Below are 15,983 nucleotides of genomic sequence, written 5' to 3'. Positions count from 1 at the left end.
ACGACCTGTCGCAACCGCACTACAGCGTGACGTCGGCCACAACTTCGTCATCAAGGTCGGCGTCAAAGGTGCCGACCGAGTTCCACTGGCTGCTGCACTCGCCCGGCATTCCCTCCAGTGTGCTTACCGTTTCCGGGTACGCTGCCGTCACGCACTCGCGGAAGTACTGCGCGCTGCTCAGTAGCTGCTCGTCCGTTTGATTCACGCGACGCAACAACGGGAGAAAGGCCTCGACCTTGATGGCGGCCGGCACGCAGCCAGTGCTTGCCACAGCCGCCGCCGCGCGCAGCATCCACAGGGATGTGAGCTTGTCAGCGCTGCAAAAGCTCGCAGCGGAGCACAGGTGCTCGGCCGACGTGGAGAGGAAGGCCTGATCCGTGCGCTGCGGCGCGCACGTGACGAGGGAGTACACGAGGGCGTAGCCTGCCAGCGTCTGCATCCCTTTTGTCATGAGGTAAGAGAGCGCACGCTCCTTGATGTCGCCGACAACTTCTTCAGGAGTGCTCTCCGACATGCAGAGCGCACCGACGGCTACACCAGCCGCCGCCGCGAGCGCAGGCGACTCCGGCGACTCCCACATGGGGCGCACGACGTCCATCAACTTAGGAATGTGTGGAAACTTCTTCGTGAACTTGGCGTAGCGCAGCACCACGCTGATGAAGCGGCACATGACGGTGCGCAGGAGCGTTGAGTCGACCGTCGTCCTCTTTGTCACCACCGTGCCAAGAATCAGATCAGCGTACTTTTCCGAGCGTGCCAGCAGCTGAACCGCAACATGCAGTGCCAACACACGCGCCTCGCCTAAGTCGCAAAGGACGGCGTTGAACATGGCGAGCGCCATCGTCCCTTCGACCATCTTCTCCTTCCCGCTGGCCGGGTAGCTCATGAGCTGCAGGCACAGGCGCACCAGCGCCAGCACCACAGACCCCTCGTTGCGTGTGAAGAGCACCTTGGAGCAGCGGCCAGCTACCGTGTTGGCGGCTGATGCGCTGACCGCGCGTGGGGCGAAGCGCATGAGGTCCTGAATGCACTCCACCGCCTCCACTTTCTGCTGCGGTGTGCCATAGTCCAGGCCACGGTTGTAGAAGGTCATGAGCACGTCGAAGAGGCGTGGCTCGCCCTCGCCCAGCACAGTGAACTCCGGGGTGCTGCTGCTGATGTACGCGCGCGCTGTGGCTGCCAGCGCAGTCTGGAATAGGTTGAGGAACTGCAGCAGGTAGCGACCGGCGGCGCGCTTGCTCGTCATGATGTCCTCACGCTCCTCGTCCTCCAGTGTGCCCAGCACGCGGTTCTCGAGCGAGTTCAGCAACGCAGGTATCGACCGAAGGGCGAGGCTGCGTGTGTCCTCGGTGTCGTCGCCGAGGGCGTCGACAAGGGCACGGAAGACGGCATTGATACCGTCGACGTTGTCGAGGTCCGTGCCAAGGCCGTACGCCGAGGCGGCCATCAGCGCGCCGTGGCGCCTCGCTGGGATGTTCATCGCCTTTGTGAAAGCCTCGATCGGTATTACCTCGAACTCGCGTGGCGCGAGTTTCACGTACTTGATCATGAGCTCCTGCGCGTCGTCCAGCGCCTCCACGCAGAACTGGAGCAGCAGGCGCACCATGTCCTCGTGGTAGCGGCGCAGCTCTTCTTCGGCCTCCTCGATGTCGAGGATCGTGTCGAGCAGCTCCACGTTGTGGTTCGTATGTGTCTCGAGGGCGTTCAGGTGCTTGAAGACCAGCGCCAGGGCCACCCCCGGCTTCACCTTTACTACCTCCACTACGCCACGCACGCTTGTCGTGAGCTGCGCCTCCACGGCGCTCTCGATGAGACGCGGGCCAATCAGCTTCGAAACGCGCGCAAACACCTCCCGGGCCGCTTCCTGCACGGCGTCGTGCTCCTGCATGCCCGGCAGCACACACCCTACTATCTGACCGCCCATGCTCACCAGCCGCCGCGGGTCGGCAAACTGGACGACTGTGCCGAGGCACACGAGTGAGCCGAGCTTTACCCGGCGGCTGTCTGCCTTGTACGTGCTGCAGAGCGTGTCCACAAAGCGCTCGATCGTCTCGTTCATGCGAATTGTGAACTCGATCGTCTTCTCCGCCACCTCCACGCAATCGGGGTTATCAGACGATGCGAAGCGTACGAGTAGCAGCGTCAGGCCATCGAAGATTTTGTTGACGGCAGCGCGGATGCTCGCTACGCACGCCTGCCATGCCATGTTCGAGTCGGTGCGCACGTTTGCGTTGTGTTCGTGGCGGCCGCAGAAGAGAGCGGAGAGCATGCGTACGAGGTGGCCTGTGCCAAGTATCTCCTCGAGGGAGCTGAGAATCGATACACCGCGCTTTTCTACGTCGCGCGCCGCCTCCATCGTGAGAATGGCACCGTCCTCGCCATCCTCACCGGCAGCCGCTGCGACGCCGCTCTCGTTGCCGCCCACTGTCGCGCCGATCGAGGTCGCCAGCTCGGCGCGCGTCTCCTCGTCTGCTTCGTCCATGGCCATCTGGATGCGCAACTTCTTTTTGATGTGCGCCACAAGGTGCAGCATGAGCTTTGCGGACAGCTGCAGGGAGCTCTGCCGCAGCGTTGTCACCTCGCTGCTCACACCGTCCAGCAGCGGGCCCAGCACGAGCTCCAAGTTGCGCGTGCCATAGAGGGAGACGATGCTGTCACCCGCGGCCAGCGCCACGTCGCGCACGCGGTCGGAGAAGTGTGAGAGGCCCTCGAGTACCCACGGCAGAGAGAGAGGCAGAAATTCCTGAAAGGTCTCTGTCCGAAGCGTGGACGGGGCGTACACCATGATGTACAGGAAGCCCTCTCGCACCGGTGGCCGCTCGTCCGTCATGCCGACCTGGATCGTCGGGAAGTACAGCTTGAGCAGCTCTACTCCACACCCGTTCACCACCTCCACGAACACCTGTGCCGCACCGGCCTTCTCGATTGTGCCTGACTGAACGCGCTGCAGTACGCCAAAGGCCCACTCGCAGATCTCGTCGATGAGGTTGCCGCCAATGGCGGAGGCGAGCGCGGCGACCGCTTTCGCCGCTGTCGTGCGCGCTTCCGTCGACGGGTCCTGTGAGGCCTCCTCCAGTAGCCGCACGAGCTCCTCTGTGTAGGGGAGCAGCGCGCGTGGGTCGCTCACAAGGTTGACCATGGCCGCCACAATCTGCGCAGCCTTGGGCCGCGTGCGCCCCGCCTGCCCACCAAGACCGCGTGAGAGCACCGGAACAATGAGGGCCAGCGAGGCGGGGTCCACCATGTTAACGAAGCGCGTGTAGAGCAGCGCATCAAGCGCCGGCTCCGTTTCCGTGCTGGGTGAGCGCATCGCGCTTAGGATCAGTTCCACATGCTCCTGAATCTCGGGGTTCGAAACGACACCAGCGACTCGGCGCAGTGCGTTCGAGGCCGCTGCGGAGACGGAGTTGTTCACGTCGAAGAGACAGCTGCGAATATGCTTCATAATCTCTGGCAGGGCAGCGGCGAGCTGCTTCGGCGAGCAGAAGGCCACGTAGCCGATGAAGTTCAGCGGTGGCACGCGCTTCTTCGCGGAGTCCGAGGCAAGCCCTTCTACCAACCGCGGGATCAGCTGGCGGAGGCCCACCCCCGAAAGCTTCGCCATCAATTCCTTCGCGGCATCATCGGCGCACTCCGAAATGTTTGGGTCGGTGTCTGCGACCGCTTCCAGCAACTCCGTCGCCATGGACAGCGCGTACGGTTCAAAGAGGGGGGATATCTCGCTGCACAGCACCTCCAAGAGTACCATCGCGCCCGACCGCTCTACGTGCTTCTCGTGGGCCGCCTTGCGCAGAATGCCCATGACATTGTAGCGGCGCAGCGACGTCAGGCCCAAGCCCTTGATGACGCCCACGAGACCCCACGCGTGCGCCTTCTTCTTCACGTAGGAGCCGGAGTGGATTGTTTGCTTGAGGCACTTTTCGACGAACTCGTCGAGCTTCTGCGAGCCGTGAATGCGCTCGTTGCGGCTGATGTCTGCCATCGACTCACACACGCAGCGGTGCACCATGGCGGACTGCGAGTTGTTGAGGGTGCGGCTCTGCTGGTCAATGATGGCTTCTAACAGCCCCGTCTCCTGCAGGCGGCAGCTCATGATGCCGAGCCACACTGTGGCAGTCGCCAGGTATTGCTCCCTGTGCCCCTGCGTCACATCTTTCGGCGGCTTCGCCAGCCGCGTCTGCATCTGCGACGAGATGCTCCTCAGCAGCTCCAGGTCGGCCGCCTCCAGCACGGTGCGGCCGGCCTTGAGGGTCTGCCGGAGCAGCGCCTCGCCTGTCTGAGGGTTGTCCAGGAGCTGGCAGAGGTAGTCCATGACCACGGCAGGCACGCGACCCAGGTAGGCAGAGGACAAGCCCTCGAGCGCAATCACGGACGGCGACCCCCCAAGGGTCTTCAGCTCGTCCACCCACTGCAGTTGTGCCGCCTCGTCCGTTGTCGGGCGACGCGCAAAGAGCTGGTGCATCGTCTCCGTCACACGGAGCGCGCTCGCCTCGCTGCGACGGCCATAGGTGGCCAGAAAATACAACAAGTCGCCCCAGTCGGAGGGCTGCAACACGAAGCTGTACTTCTCCACCGCACCTTCCACTATCTTCCGCAAGTGCTTGGCGACGTTAGGCACCGGATCGTCGGCGAGGGTGGCAGCCAGCACGAGCGCGCGGCGGCACCTTTCGAAGTGCGCAAAGCGACCGAAGGCCGCAGCCGTCACTTCGCGCACGGAGTCGACCGTGTTGAACAGCCCCGCCTCCACAGCTGAGAGTCGCTCGCCGGGCACCATCGGCATCAGCGTGTAGAAGCCCTGCTGCACACTCTTGTAAAGTGAGGGAAAGCTATGCAGGATACTGGTCAGCAGCTCCATCGCGGCGGTTGGGCCGGGTAGGTTCACCTGGCCGATGTTCTGCATGAGCATCCCGAGCACTTGATGCTGCGTGGCCACCGGGATCGTCGTCGAGACAGCGTTGGAGCCGCGGCCAGCTTTGAACGCGACGCGTGCGAAGGCCGTCAGAACAACGAACAGCGGGGCGGGAAGCATCTGCGTGAGGGACTGGCGCAGCGCATGCGCCATCGCCGACACCCGACTGACATCCTCCACCGCGAGCGTCTGGAGCGGCGTCAGTCGGGCAACTGTGCTCACCATGTTCTCCGCCATGCTCCCAAGCGGCGTGTGTGCGAACAGGCCCGCCAGCGCGTCCGTCGCAAGCACCGCCAGCACGTGCGTCGCCTTGCCCTGCATACAAAGTTCTGTAACAGTAGCCTGAAGCGGCGCGTACAGGATAGGCACCGCCTCCAGGTCGAAGCGTCCGTGCGTCCCGAGCAGTCGAATGGCAAGGTAGATGGACTTGTGCTGATGGATGGCTGGCATGATGGCGCGGCTGCGCTTTTCCAGGGCCGCGCGCAGCGCTTCACGCCCCTTCGCAAGCGCCATCGCGTCTTTCCTTTTCATCTCGACGAAGTCGTCGCCGGACATGCCCTTTGGCGGACGCTCCGGGTAGATCTTCAGCAGCTGCTGCTCGCGCAGCGTACGATGCTCGTAGGCGTCCATGGCCTCGACGTCCTCGGCGGCGATCGCTGCATCCTCGGCGGACAGCGCCAGGAACCACTCCTTCGACACCTGTGCCGCCTCTGCGAGGGCAACGAAGATATCGCGCGAGGCCGCAGGGCTCGTTTGCGTGAGCAGCAACACCACTGCACGGCATGCGGCGGTGGACTGGTGTTCCACATCCTTGCCTGTCACCTCGATGAGGTGCCGCGCCACACTCTTCGCCTGCTGAGAAAGGAGGTGCTCCTGGCTCTCCCCGCCGGTGAGCACCTGACGCAAGGGCCGCTCGAGCACGGCAAGACTGGCGCGGCAGTGCCGGCGCAACAGGCAGCTGGAGGCCTTGTAGAAGTATGGGTCGGCGCCCTGCACGTTATCGTGGCCAGCACAGAGCAGAAGCTCGCTGAGAGCTGTCGAGAGAGAAAGGCGTGGGGCGTGCTGCAGCAGTGCTGTGCCGACTGCAACAAGCGCCGGCGCGGCTGTCTCGCCGATAATCATGGGGGGCGAACCAGTCGACTCGAGCCCGAAGACGTGCTGCGTCAGGCAGCTCCATAGCGACATGATGCGCGACATATCCGAGGCGATTGATTTGACGTAAGCCAGCAGCGGGCGGCGCAGCAGCCCGTGGTGGCTTGTCAACAGCTGCACAAGCGCGACACCGTAGCCGCTGTTCGCTAGCTCGATTGCCACCTGTGCGGCGCGGGCCTGCTCGTGCTTGTTGCCGTCCAGCTGGCGCAGTACCTCGGCGGTGCATAACAGCGGGTGGAGCTTCGCGACCGTGGCCACGTCGCCACGCGCCAGAGCGAAGGAGAGGGCGAGGTATGCGTCAGGACGCACCACCACCACCTCTTCGCAGTCCTTCAATAACCCTCTTATGAGGCCATCAACTACGGAGACCGGCGTACGCTCCACATCGAGATGGATGAGCATAGCGCGGCGAATAGCCGCCTCCTTGCGGCTGTTCTTCAGCGCGCCCATCAGCCCGTCCTCTACTGCCGCCTCCAGCCGCAGTATTGAGGTGAGCCGGAAGGCCTGTGCAGCCGACTCCATAGCTGGCATGGCTACCTCCCGACTCAGTGTCGAAACGACTTCAGCCGTAGGCTCCAGCTTCATGCGCATCTCGCTAGGCAGCGCCTCCAGCATGTCACACAGCAGCCTCATCGCCACTTCTTTCTCACGTGGAGTGCGACAGCGAGTGCCGACGGCGTACGCGATTGTCTGAAGCAGCACCGTTAGCATCTCTGGTGCTGCAGCGCAGAGCTGCTGCATCAGCCGCGCGTAGGTGGGACTGACGCGCTCTACAACGGGCAGCAAGGCGTCGGCGTTCACGGTGAAGGGAACAATCCACTGGGCGAGGGCCTCCTTGCCCTTCGCCTTCATGTACGCGGCAACGTCCGCCGTTGGGGCGGAGGCGAGCACGGCGACGTAGTCCAAGAAGGCGTCGCGTGGGGTTCTCGGCAGGCCCATTGCGTAGAGCACGAATGGCAGCGCCGCATCAGCGTTTTCCAACTTCAGCGCCCCTGCCACAGGGCGCCGTGCACCGAGAACGTGATAGACCACGAGTGCCGCTGCCTTGATCGCGGAGCCGAGCTCATCCTTGGTGAGCGAGAGCTGCTGTGCCTGACCCTGAAAGAGAGGCGTGAGGGCAATCCTCTCGGCAGGCGCCAGGGACTGGACTGCTTTGCGCACCGCGTCCACGTCTTGGCTCGCATGCTTCTGGATGAGCCGACGCAGATGGCGGATGGGGGCGTAGTTGAAGAAGGCCTCCCCCTTCGCAGGGGCCTCTTTCAGGGTGTGCTTTCCGTTGCGTGCGTGGAGGGCGGCGTAACGGTGCACAAGAGCCGCCAGCGCCTTCAGGAAAAGTTGCACTCCCTCGCTGTCCGTGTACTCCTTCAGCCGAGGGACGGTCGTGTCTTTTCGGGGCCGCTGTTGCGTGTCGCCATTCCTCCGCCACGAGGCGCGCTGCGCGGCGGCTGTGGAGAGCGGCGGGGGCGGGGGCGCGTGCAGCAGCACCGGCGCCGCCAGCTGCAGTACTTCCTCCGCGCACAGCAGCGCTGCAGGCAAGCTGTCGTCGCGCTGCAAGCATGTGTGGTACACTGCCTGCACGGCGGTGCACCACTCCACAAACGAAAGCGGCGTCACCGCAGAGACCCGCGACAGCACCTGCTTTCGCAGTCGACGCTGCTGCTCTGGCTTTACGGAGGGAAGCCCCGTCGCGCTTAGAACACACTGCACCACCTGCAGCGGGTGAAGGGCCTTGGCCGGACGACGTGAAAGAGCCAAGATCTCTTCGGTCGGCTCCTCTACCTTTAGGCCTCCCTCAAGCTGCTCTCGCTGCAGGTGCCGGAACTCGCGCAGCTGCGTTACCTCTTTTTCTGAAAGAGGGTTGTTGTACTGAAGCAGCACCTCCACCCCCAGCGGCACCGTTGCGGCCCGCTGCAGTGCGTGCACCACCTGCGCAAATTCCATCGTGACAAAAATAAAGGGAGGGGAGGGGCAATGAAGCGATTGTTCGCCACCTCTTCTCTCTCGCGGTCTGCCACCAGTGCTCACGAAGAGGTCACCGTCGATGGAAGCAGAGACGGGAGGGCGGAGGGAATGGAGAGGCGTAGACAGACACGCACCACAGGGGCCGACAGATCGATGAAGGAGTCGGAGAGGGCGCCCTTTCGCTTTCTTTTTATCGCAATGAAGAACGGACCCGAACACTTCCGATGTGATTCCGTCAGCAATATGTGTAGACATATATATATATATATATGTATGATGTGCACGCCGGCCGCGTGTGTGCGTGTGTGTGTGTGTCAGACACCAGAGAGGAGGGACGAGAGTTCAAGTTCGTGTCGTTGTGGGGCCAACATGAGTGAGTACATGCCGGATATGTGGCGGTGCTACTCGACACATTTTCACGGCTGCACGGGACGACTGCGCTGTCCGTTTTTTTCTTCTTAATCCAATCGCCTCTTTTTTCCTCTGCTGTCTTTCGCGAGCGCGTCGACAGTGCGTAGCAAGGCGGGGGTGGGTGGGTGGGAATGACTGCTGCGGTGGCCGTGGACACTTCGCTGATTACGCTTCGCAGAGCCGGAATACTGTTGCCATGCAAGAGAGCCTGTCGCCGCCTCTGCGGAGCACGATGCCGCGCCTTACTGCCAAGGGAGGGGGAGGGGGAGAATGGACACCGTGAAGAGAGGAGGCCTTGTCTTAAACTGGGCGGCCTTTCTTGGACGAAGAAACGTGAAGCATTTCACTATGGTCTCCTCCGCCCCTTCGCACGCACACACGCACACACACACAAGTTTGTGTTGTGTGTGTGTGTGTGTGTGTGGATGGATGGATGGACACTCGATGACGTATCCCTTTTACGGGCCACCTGATGTGCTGTCTGCCTGTCGTGTGCGGTAAATCGCGAGCCGACAGACATTCGTCAACACCACCCGCTGCCGATCACCGCCGTTCCCTCCCCTCGATCACGGCGAACACAATTATCGCCGAAATATCGATTGGAGCCGCACCTAAGCAGCCTTGTGCGGGACGGGCAATGTGCCCACAACTCGACGAAGAGTGTGCTGCTGCTACTGCCAGCCCAAGTGTTTATCGGGACCTTCACGCAGACAGCGTCGCGTCTACTCTGCATTATTGTCCTGCACGCATTGCTTGATGAGCTCCACGTTGAACAGCAACTGCCCGACGTGAAGGAGCACGGCGAGAAGGGTGCCGCCAACTGGACAGGAAGCGAAGACGAACCACACCAGCATCACCCCCGCCAGCGGCAGCGGGTTGGTGCTCGGCAGGCGAGCGCAGCGTGCCACAATGGGTATGTGGATAATCGTGCTCGAGGTGCAGGCAGCCGTGATGATCCACACAGCGGGGTACGTGAAGGGCCCCCACGTGTACCCGGGCACTGACGTGGCTGGCGCAGCGGCAGCAATGTGGTCGCCATGCACCCCTATCAGGGACAGAAGCAGAGCACTGTTCAGCACGCTGAAGATGACGTGAATGCGGCACAGCATGCGCCAGCGCCGGCTTACCAGGCTGAAGATAGTTTGCGCCAGTGCCACGCTATAGAAGATGTAGACAAGCTCGATCATGCGCAGCTGGCGCAGGTAGGCGGTCCAGCTGCTGTTCGGGCCGAATACGCTCTCGATAAGCCACCCTGGCACCCTCGTGGTGCTCACCCTCGGGCACACGAGGGGCCACCATATACACACGCCGAAGAAAATCATGGCTTCATCGACGGTGGCGATGCGGTTGCCCCAGATGAAGATGTTCGCCTCAAAGTGCAGCGTGTGGGAGAGCGCCGTGGCAAAGGCGATGAGGCACACAGAGATGGTCATGTTGCAGAGGGACGAAAGCAGCGCGAAGGCGCAGCTCACCGACAAGAGAGATGTAACACAGTCAAGCCCGTGGTCCAGGTACTCACCAATGACGCTCGTCTTCTTGTCGCGACGAGCGAGGCGGCCGTCCGTGTTGTCGGCGACGCAGTAGAGCAGGTTCAGCGCCCCACACAGGATCAGCATATGTGAAGGCGACAGGAAAGGCAGGACTGGCGTCATCCTTGTTGGCGCCAGCGGCGGCACCTGCGCTGTCGAAGCGCCCTCGACGAGGGAGGCGGGCAGCAGCTGCACACCGCTGGGCTGGAACTGTAGCCCCGCCGGCATGGAGCTCAGAAGCAACATGGATGAGGCAACAGTGGAAAAGATGCCGAACAGCGTGACTTTGTTGGGCACCCACGACTTGGGGTAAAATTGCACGATGTAGTCGTACACGGGGAAGAAAAGGTACTCGGCCATGACGCTAGGCTCGGCTGACACGCTAGGTGTACCGGGCGGTGCCGCTGGTGAGATTCCGTGCTGCATGGCTACACTCTTTCCCCCTTCTGTGCTGTTCACCTCCTCCACGGCCACTGCGTTGGTCGTTGAGCACCCGCGTAGAGTCGCGGGGGAAGGCCTCTGGATTAGGAGCAATGAGTGAGGGGAGGGGAGGGGATAAATGGTAAGGAGAGAGCCCACCGCGGTAAGCGCTGCAACGCGCGTACTCAAATGAATGGGAGGGGGAGGGAGTGGACGAGCTGACGGAAAGGGGAAGTGGACAGTAGAGAGGGAGTGGGTGAGGCCGAATGCAGGCACATCGAGGACGCATCTTGAGGAGTGGGGGGGGGAAGGGGCGCACGTGCTGGGGTGGAGTGACACGCATTTAAGCGTTTGTGTGGGTCCCTATGCAGATGAACGAGCTCGAGGGTACGCAAGCTTGCCTAAGAGCGCATGCCCTATGCTCTCCTCGTAGGGGCCGCTATCACCACGGCTAACAGCGGACATGGTGCGGCACCCTCGAAGGAGAGTGCGCGCGTGGGCCGCTTCTGTCTATCCCGCCTGCGGAGGGCCACTTATCGAATCACAAAACGAAGGCGCGCTTAAGGGGAGGGGGTGCGGATGCGTATGTGCGCGCCCATGAAGACTGAGAGGGCGGTGGTGGTTAGGGTTGCCGAGGCGTGCGCGTGCTGGTGCTGGAGATGATGCTCGCGCCCTCTTTTTGGATTGCTGCCTTGCGCTCTTCCTCTGTGCAGCACACCGACTTGCCGATTGCCGAGACAGGGAGCGGCGCTGCACCACGCAGTGGCTTAGAGTGGGGCCGCTTAAGAGTGGACATGTGAAACTGACATCCGAACAGTTGTACGCTGAGGTGAGCTGCTGCGCTCTTCGAGGTGAGGTGAAGACCAGGGACACCCACACAGGCTTATGGGGGAGCAGCGAAGCTGGAACGACGGCAGCGCCCACGAGGCATGTGCGAGCGCGTCGTTGATGAACACCGCCACCATCATGGCGTGTGTTTCTGTGTGTGCCGGGTTTTGTGTGTGCGTGTGTGGAGCTTCGTCGTAGCGGGCACGACTCTCTTCGCGGAGGTGCCGCGTTCGTTCTCGATAGGCAGTCACCACTGCCTTCTTTCGCATGCCCATCACCTCCACAACAATGGGCGTGCGAGCATTCACCTCACAGACGCCGGCTTAGTGGACCATCATCAAACCGCGCCCACCGATGCATTCCTTCACCGCTTGGATATGGTCGATAATGCGGTTGTCTGCAGTGCGGCAGATGTAGATGATGAGTCGGTTGTGTATGCCGTGCGTGTTCATGAGGCGGCGCATCATCTTGGGCGACCATTCGAACTCCACCTTGCCGTCGTAGCTGCACGGCTCGATGACGTTGATGGTGGGCTCGTTCTGGAAGTACTTCAGCTCGACAGCGAACGCTCGGTCGTTGTGGAAGTCACGAAAGCCGGCGACAAGGCCGTGGTCGAGCAGTATCTTTGCACACCCGCGCGTCTCGATCGTCGAGGGAACGATGACGAAGCGCTTCCGCTGCTCCGACGCCTCGCGCAGACGGTGGCAGAAATCGTACATGGGGGTGAAGACGTTAAAGGTCCAATCCTTCGGCTCGCGCTTCTCGAGCTGCACACGGTCCTCGTCGAGGTGACTGGGTTGGTCGTAGGTGCCGTAGTACAGCGCATGGTCGCCTTGGTGCTGGAAGAAAAGGCGCGTGATAGGGTCAGCAGGGAGGTCGCGGATTCGCTCCACTCCTGGCAGGCTCACCAGCCGCCGCTGCGGAAGCGGACCAGCCGACGACGCAGCGCTTCCGGCGGCGTTTTGGCGACGAGCCTCCGCAAACGGGTCACGCTCGTCAGCCAGCAGCGCGTTCAGCTGCTGCCGCACGCGCTTTTCGCTCACCGTCACGTCATTGGCAACCGCGAAGAGATGACCGTTGCGCGTTTTTCGCCCGAGAAGCGCCTTGGCACCTATGGGTCGGCCGCTGAGGTGGGCGGCCATGCTAGCAGCCGAGCAATCGGCGCCGCCAGAGGCTCTCGAGGAACGACTGCTACCCGGGACGAAGGCAGAGGTGGCCCCCCCACCATAAACGCGCGCAAAGTATGCCACGCTACGGAGCAGCATAGTCCCCAGAGGCGCAATTCGGGGGCTCGGGAGGCGTCAAGCAAGAGAAGACAGCCGCTGCGGAGCCCAAACGCAACGCAGGCTGCCCGTACGCTGAAGGTGAGATATGTTCAAAGAAAGTAGGTCGTGGCTCCTGAGACGCCGCAGATGCGCGTAAGTCCATCCCGCCGGCGCGTCACCAAAGAGAGCGGGGAGGGGGCGTAGTGGAGGGGAAGCGATAGAGGTGAGACAGAGGGGGGCGGCAGTTTGGCGCCGTGGACAGGAGGGGGTGGGATGGCGCAGACTTGAGTACAGAGGCAATGACCACTGCACCTTTTTCCTCTGGCCTGCCCTTCCCCTGCTCTATCCTGACGTGCACATGCGCACATGAACTGAGCGCATCAGTGCCCATGGAGGCTTCACTGCTGTTGAGAAACGCGCTGCCCACTCAGCGAGAAGAGCTTTACTGCGCACCCAGGCGTACGCATCGGGGTAAACGGCTTACAATCAGAAAACGTGTACGCGAGACACGAAAAATTCATTGATTAAACGCATCTGTGTGTGTGTGTGCGCGAGGGGAGCGAAATGATAGCGGCCAGCGTGCGTCCGTAGAGAAAGAGGACAACAAAACGCACTCCCCCCTCTCCCCTCCCCTCCCCCCACACACGAAGGCGCGGTGGAGGGCGCAGGGCATCAAATGACGTGCCGGTACATGCTGTAGGGGCCGCCCTGTCTCCCTTCGCGCGCGATGTGCACGATGCTGCCGCGACGTAGGCCAAGATACTGAACAAGAGGGTCGCTTTCCTGCATGCGGGGAAGCTGGGCAATGCTTAGCTTCTGCTCTGCCAGGAACTTCTCGGCCTCGGCGGGCTTCAGGGCGACGTGGGGTGGAACAGTTTCGTGCTGCACAACGTTGAACGCGAGCGCCTCTTCCTCAAATACTTGAATAGAGAGCAGCTCCGCTCCTGTGGCTTCGTCCATGCGACCGCTGAGCTCCTGGACATCCATGCGCACACCGGGGTCGACCTTATTCGTCACGATGATCATCGAAGACGCCCTTTTCTTGAGTGCCTTTTCGCGGAATGTCTGCACCTCTTTTATGGTGAGCTTTGGGGATCCGGAGAAGAAGACCATGAGCGCGTTCTTTGCTGCCTTGCCCTTCGCCGTTATGTCCGAAGCACCGTCCAACCCCGCGTGCGGCGCGCCGCCGTCCTTTGGCGCCACCTTGACGGCTGGTGTGGGGGAGAAAGCCGTGTTCGCTTGAGATTCCTGGGCGACGCCAGGCGCTGGCGGTGCGAGGCGGGGGTCGACGGAACAGGTAAGTCGCATGGCGTTGCGCATACACACCCACTCCCCGTTCGCCGCGCGACGAAGCATCTCGGCCTCGTCAACTGCCTCATCACACCCGCCCGTCCCCTCGGCGTCGGCGTCGCCTTCCTCGTACTTCAACTCGGACCTGGGGCCGCTACTGCTGCCATTTCCACCGCCTTTCTTCGCGCGTGTGCTGCCCGCCACGCGGTCCGGCGAGATGACAAAGTGACGCAGGAACCAGTGATAGTCGAGCCCCTCCTCCTTGTCGTAGAGCTTCGGGTTCTGCACGGCCTCGGCGATTGCCGATGGGTGTCGAATGATGTAGCCGCGGTCGTGACAGAGCTGAATCATTGTGTTGAGTGCGCGAAACAGCCGCACCGTCTTGAGCTCTTCCATCGAAGACATGGTAACGATGGGGGTAGCCGTCGTGGTAATGCACTGCTCCCTTTCGTGTCGCGATGGCCGACCCCTTTCGCTTTGCGTCAGGACAGAGGCTTACATACATAAATATATATATGTGTGTGGTGTGCGAAGAGGCGGCGGGGTGAGGGTCGGAATGGGTATAGAGGAGCTAGAAACAGCGATGCGCTCAGAGTGTACATGGTGATTGTGTGCAGGGTGTGGCAACAGTGCTGCTGGGAGCCCTGTGCTGCCGACTGCTTAGCGGCACATCCGCTGCAGCCTACCGCTTGGCTTGCGCGCCTTTGCTTGGCGAGTCCGCTGCCTGACCCTCTGCGGCGCCGACGTGGGGATTGCCTTCATGCACCGCAGGCGGAGCACCCGTTATGGGCGCCCACACATTCTCGCGATCACCGCAGATGCCCATCGGCGCACATTTCGCTTGGATGTGCCACGTAGGGCGGACACAGTAGTGCGTCTGTGTAAAGGGAGGAGAGGTAGGGGCATTGCCAGCATACGTCACAGTGAGTAATCTCGCACACCCAAAGAGTCACCTCACTCACACAACTTGCCGGTAGGTGACGTAGAGACCTGCGGACATGCTCTTGCGCTCAATGCGGACGACCTGGCCACGCGCCAGTCCGTAGTAACGGGCCACAGGGTCAGTCGACAGGATGCGGGGCAGCTGGTGCAGCTCCAGCGCGTGGGCGTGCAGCACCTCCTTCAGTTCCTCCTCCGACAATGGCGTGTGCTTCGGCACGAGCTCGTGATGGGTGATGTTGACAGAGAGTTCGTCCTCCTCGAATAGCTCGAACCGCAGGTCTTGTTCACCACGGTTGTACGTGTCCATCGTCTTACGCACGATCGGGTTGGGCTTCGAGGGGGTGACGAACACAATTCGCTGGTAGCCCTCATTAAGTGCGTCCTCGGCGATCTTCTTCACCACCTCCGACGAGAGGTGGTTCGGTGGGCAAAAGTACACCACTGCCTTCTGCGTGCTGCCCTCTCCCACCTCGCGTTCACATGCCAGAGTCATCTTGTCCCGCCGAATCACCTGCTTGCGACGGGGCTGGGCATCGGCGAGGCCGCTGCCGGCCTCTGGCACCTCTACCTCCTCAACATAACGTTCAATAAATTCGCCAAGGGAACCAGGAACCACATGCTGCGCTACCTTGTACTTGCGATCCGACATCATCTCCGCTGACGTCTGCAGGATGCGGAAGCACTTGTGGAGCTCCAGCTTCTCTTGACCGATGGCTGGCATGATGAAGTCACTTGAAGGTATGCCTGTGTGTGTGTGCCAGGGGGAGGAGAGGGCTCGTGACGGCCGCGTATGACGGGAGTGCTTATGGCGAAAAGCAATGCTCGCCTGTGTTACTCGAGGGCGCTGTCTCTGCTTGACGCATAATATCCAAGTGCAGTTTTGATTCATGGTGTCCGTTGTGAAGGGAGAGGAGAGCGGGATGTCGAGGCGAAGGGCATGGAGAGCTGCGTGGACAGGGGGCAGAGATGGACCGATGACGCCGTCAGAATGCGGCGGCAGCGAGGGAGAGAAGAGCGTCGAGCCCCTCCTCTCTCTTGCTGCTGAGAAACGGATGGGTACGGGTGCCTGTAAACTGCGCTGGTGGCTGTGAGTAGCTTGTTCGTGTGCACTCATGCCAACGGAAGGTTTCTTTGCGTGCGCACCGGTGTGAGCAAAGTGGGGAAGAGGGAGAGAGAAAGAAGGGTGAGGCGTGTGTGTGTGGGTTGGTTGGGGGGCGGAGATGGGGAAGGCAGTGAAGCGCTCAGGGCAGTTTCAGCCATGACGAGCACCGCTGC

At 61.9% G+C, this 15,983-nt stretch overlaps 5 protein-coding genes across 5 annotated transcripts; all 5 read right to left on the bottom strand.

Moving 5' to 3' along the window:
* Nucleotides 1–19: 19 nt before the first annotated feature.
* Nucleotides 20–8,002, bottom strand: LSCM1_06728 (uncharacterized protein; the record flags this gene model as incomplete). Its single annotated transcript, XM_067324138.1, has 1 exon — nucleotides 20–8,002. One exon carries the CDS (start codon nucleotides 8,000–8,002, stop codon nucleotides 20–22), a length of 7,983 nt encoding a protein of 2,660 aa, XP_067179485.1.
* A 1,154-nt stretch (nucleotides 8,003–9,156) lies between these two features.
* LSCM1_06727 (uncharacterized protein) lies at nucleotides 9,157–10,389 on the bottom strand (the record flags this gene model as incomplete). Its single annotated transcript, XM_067324137.1, has 1 exon — nucleotides 9,157–10,389. The coding sequence occupies one exon, from the start codon at nucleotides 10,387–10,389 to the stop codon at nucleotides 9,157–9,159; it is 1,233 nt and encodes a 410-aa protein (XP_067179484.1).
* Nucleotides 10,390–11,534: 1,145 nt separating this feature from the next.
* Nucleotides 11,535–12,476, bottom strand: LSCM1_06726 (uncharacterized protein; the record flags this gene model as incomplete). The annotated part of the gene is made up of 1 exon (XM_067324136.1): nucleotides 11,535–12,476. The coding sequence occupies one exon, from the start codon at nucleotides 12,474–12,476 to the stop codon at nucleotides 11,535–11,537; it is 942 nt and encodes a 313-aa protein (XP_067179483.1).
* Nucleotides 12,477–13,148: 672 nt separating this feature from the next.
* On the bottom strand, nucleotides 13,149–14,171 carry LSCM1_06725 (uncharacterized protein; the record flags this gene model as incomplete). Its single annotated transcript, XM_067324135.1, has 1 exon — nucleotides 13,149–14,171. One exon carries the CDS (start codon nucleotides 14,169–14,171, stop codon nucleotides 13,149–13,151), a length of 1,023 nt encoding a protein of 340 aa, XP_067179482.1.
* A 553-nt stretch (nucleotides 14,172–14,724) lies between these two features.
* LSCM1_06724 (uncharacterized protein) lies at nucleotides 14,725–15,429 on the bottom strand (the record flags this gene model as incomplete). Its single annotated transcript, XM_067324134.1, has 1 exon — nucleotides 14,725–15,429. One exon carries the CDS (start codon nucleotides 15,427–15,429, stop codon nucleotides 14,725–14,727), a length of 705 nt encoding a protein of 234 aa, XP_067179481.1.
* Nucleotides 15,430–15,983: the final 554 nt, after the last annotated feature.

Source organism: Leishmania martiniquensis, chromosome 18 (genome assembly GCF_017916325.1).
Source record: "Leishmania martiniquensis isolate LSCM1 chromosome 18, whole genome shotgun sequence".
In the NCBI taxonomy this organism is placed as follows: domain Eukaryota; phylum Euglenozoa; class Kinetoplastea; order Trypanosomatida; family Trypanosomatidae; genus Leishmania; species Leishmania martiniquensis.
Note: the sequence above shows the minus strand (reverse complement) of the source record. Positions and strands in the feature narration are given on the sequence as shown.